The 1,434-nt window shown below is 59.3% G+C and overlaps 1 protein-coding gene across 1 annotated transcript; it reads left to right on the top strand.

Moving 5' to 3' along the window:
- Positions 1-85: 85 nt before the first annotated feature.
- On the top strand, positions 86-1,213 carry Tco025E_08335 (uncharacterized protein; the record flags this gene model as incomplete). Its single annotated transcript, XM_029375185.1, has 1 exon — positions 86-1,213. One exon carries the CDS (start codon positions 86-88, stop codon positions 1,211-1,213), a length of 1,128 nt encoding a protein of 375 aa, XP_029224730.1.
- Between the last annotated feature and the right edge of the window lie 221 nt (positions 1,214-1,434).

The raw sequence follows: 1,434 nt of genomic DNA, 5'->3' as shown, positions 1-1,434 counted from the left end.
CTACCTTTCTGCGGATCAAACACCTGCTGCGCATCAGTCCATCACGGACAATTTGCGGCCGACAGGACGCCGCTTCGATGCGCTCATGTACACGTTCATGGGCGGCGACGCGGAGTACAGCGTGAACACGCAGCGGTGTACGCCAGGAATGCTAACGGCGTCCTTGGGCTGCGTCTACCAGTGGAATCAGGGCGCCTTCGCTGACCCGCTGGTCAGGGGCCGCGGTGCCTCGTTTTACAGGGGCTCACGGTTTAACGTCCCGGGCAACGGCCCGATGAACGGGTACACGCCTCACTGGGCCGTTATTAACCCTTATTTCGGCCAGCCTTATGTGCTATCGCGTCTGCGTGTGAAGCATCCAGCGGAAACGATAACTTGGCACGACGCAGCAGATAATCCAAGGCTCACTCCTATAAGGGCCAAACAACTCTTTGGCGTTGTCTGTGAGGTGCAGGATGCGATCACCACCACCACCACCACCACCACGAGGCCGCCAACCACCACTACCACCACCACGAGGCCGCCAACCACCACTACCACCACGACGAGGCCGCCAACCACCACTACCACCACGACGAGGCCGCCAACCACCACCACCACCACGACGAGGCCGCCAACCACCACCACGAAGAGGCCGCCAACCACCACTACCACCACCACAAGGCCGCCAGCCAACACAACTAAGTTGGCGCCGGAGGAGGTGGTGGTCCCGTGGGCGAAGAAGCACTGGTATGTCCTTATTCTTGCAGTCGTGCTGCCGCTTATTGCGGCTCTTGCACTGATAATTATCATTTGCTGCTGTTGCTGCCGCGGTGTCGATGAGTCCAAGTGGGTGACGCCCATGGTCTTGCGGGAGGTGAGCGGCGATGTGCGGTATGCAGCCAACCAGAGGTGGGGAAGCGGGCTGGATTCCTTTGAGGACCCAGTTTTCCCCATGTGTCCTCCCCGTGAGCAGGGAAATGGAGTCCTGCAGAATTCTTGGATGACACCCCCAGCACCCGCAGCGTACGCCTCACCGTCGTTCGGGCTGCCCAGTCGCTCCAGTCGCCGACGCACTTCATCAGGTATTTTTGCAGGTGTGGAGGTGCCAAGGGGCGACGAGATCGCGGAAGGCTGGGACGATGCCTCTCTTGGGAATACGAGGGAATTACGGCGCGATAGGCCCTCCGGGTCTGTGGTAACTTGGGAGGATACGGAGACAATAGGGCCGTAATGGACAAGTGTGTTGTGGGCTTCCTTTGAAGCAGGGACGTACGTGGCCCTGGACGTGTGTGGCAGTGTTGCTGTGCCCAGTGATAGCTGTGGGCTTGCGCGGGGTGGGCTAGAACGTGAGTCCAGTTCTGCTTGTAAAGGGAGCGTGCGTTTGTGTGTGGCTATTAACCTTGACGCATCCAGACCGCGATAATGAATCGATGTGAATTTTGTGCGAGCTGC

Source organism: Trypanosoma conorhini, assembly GCF_003719485.1.
Source record: "Trypanosoma conorhini strain 025E chromosome Unknown Tco_14.4_contig_00755, whole genome shotgun sequence".
Taxonomy (NCBI): Eukaryota; Euglenozoa; class Kinetoplastea; order Trypanosomatida; family Trypanosomatidae; genus Trypanosoma; species Trypanosoma conorhini.
This window is presented reverse-complemented; position numbering and strand designations above follow the sequence as displayed.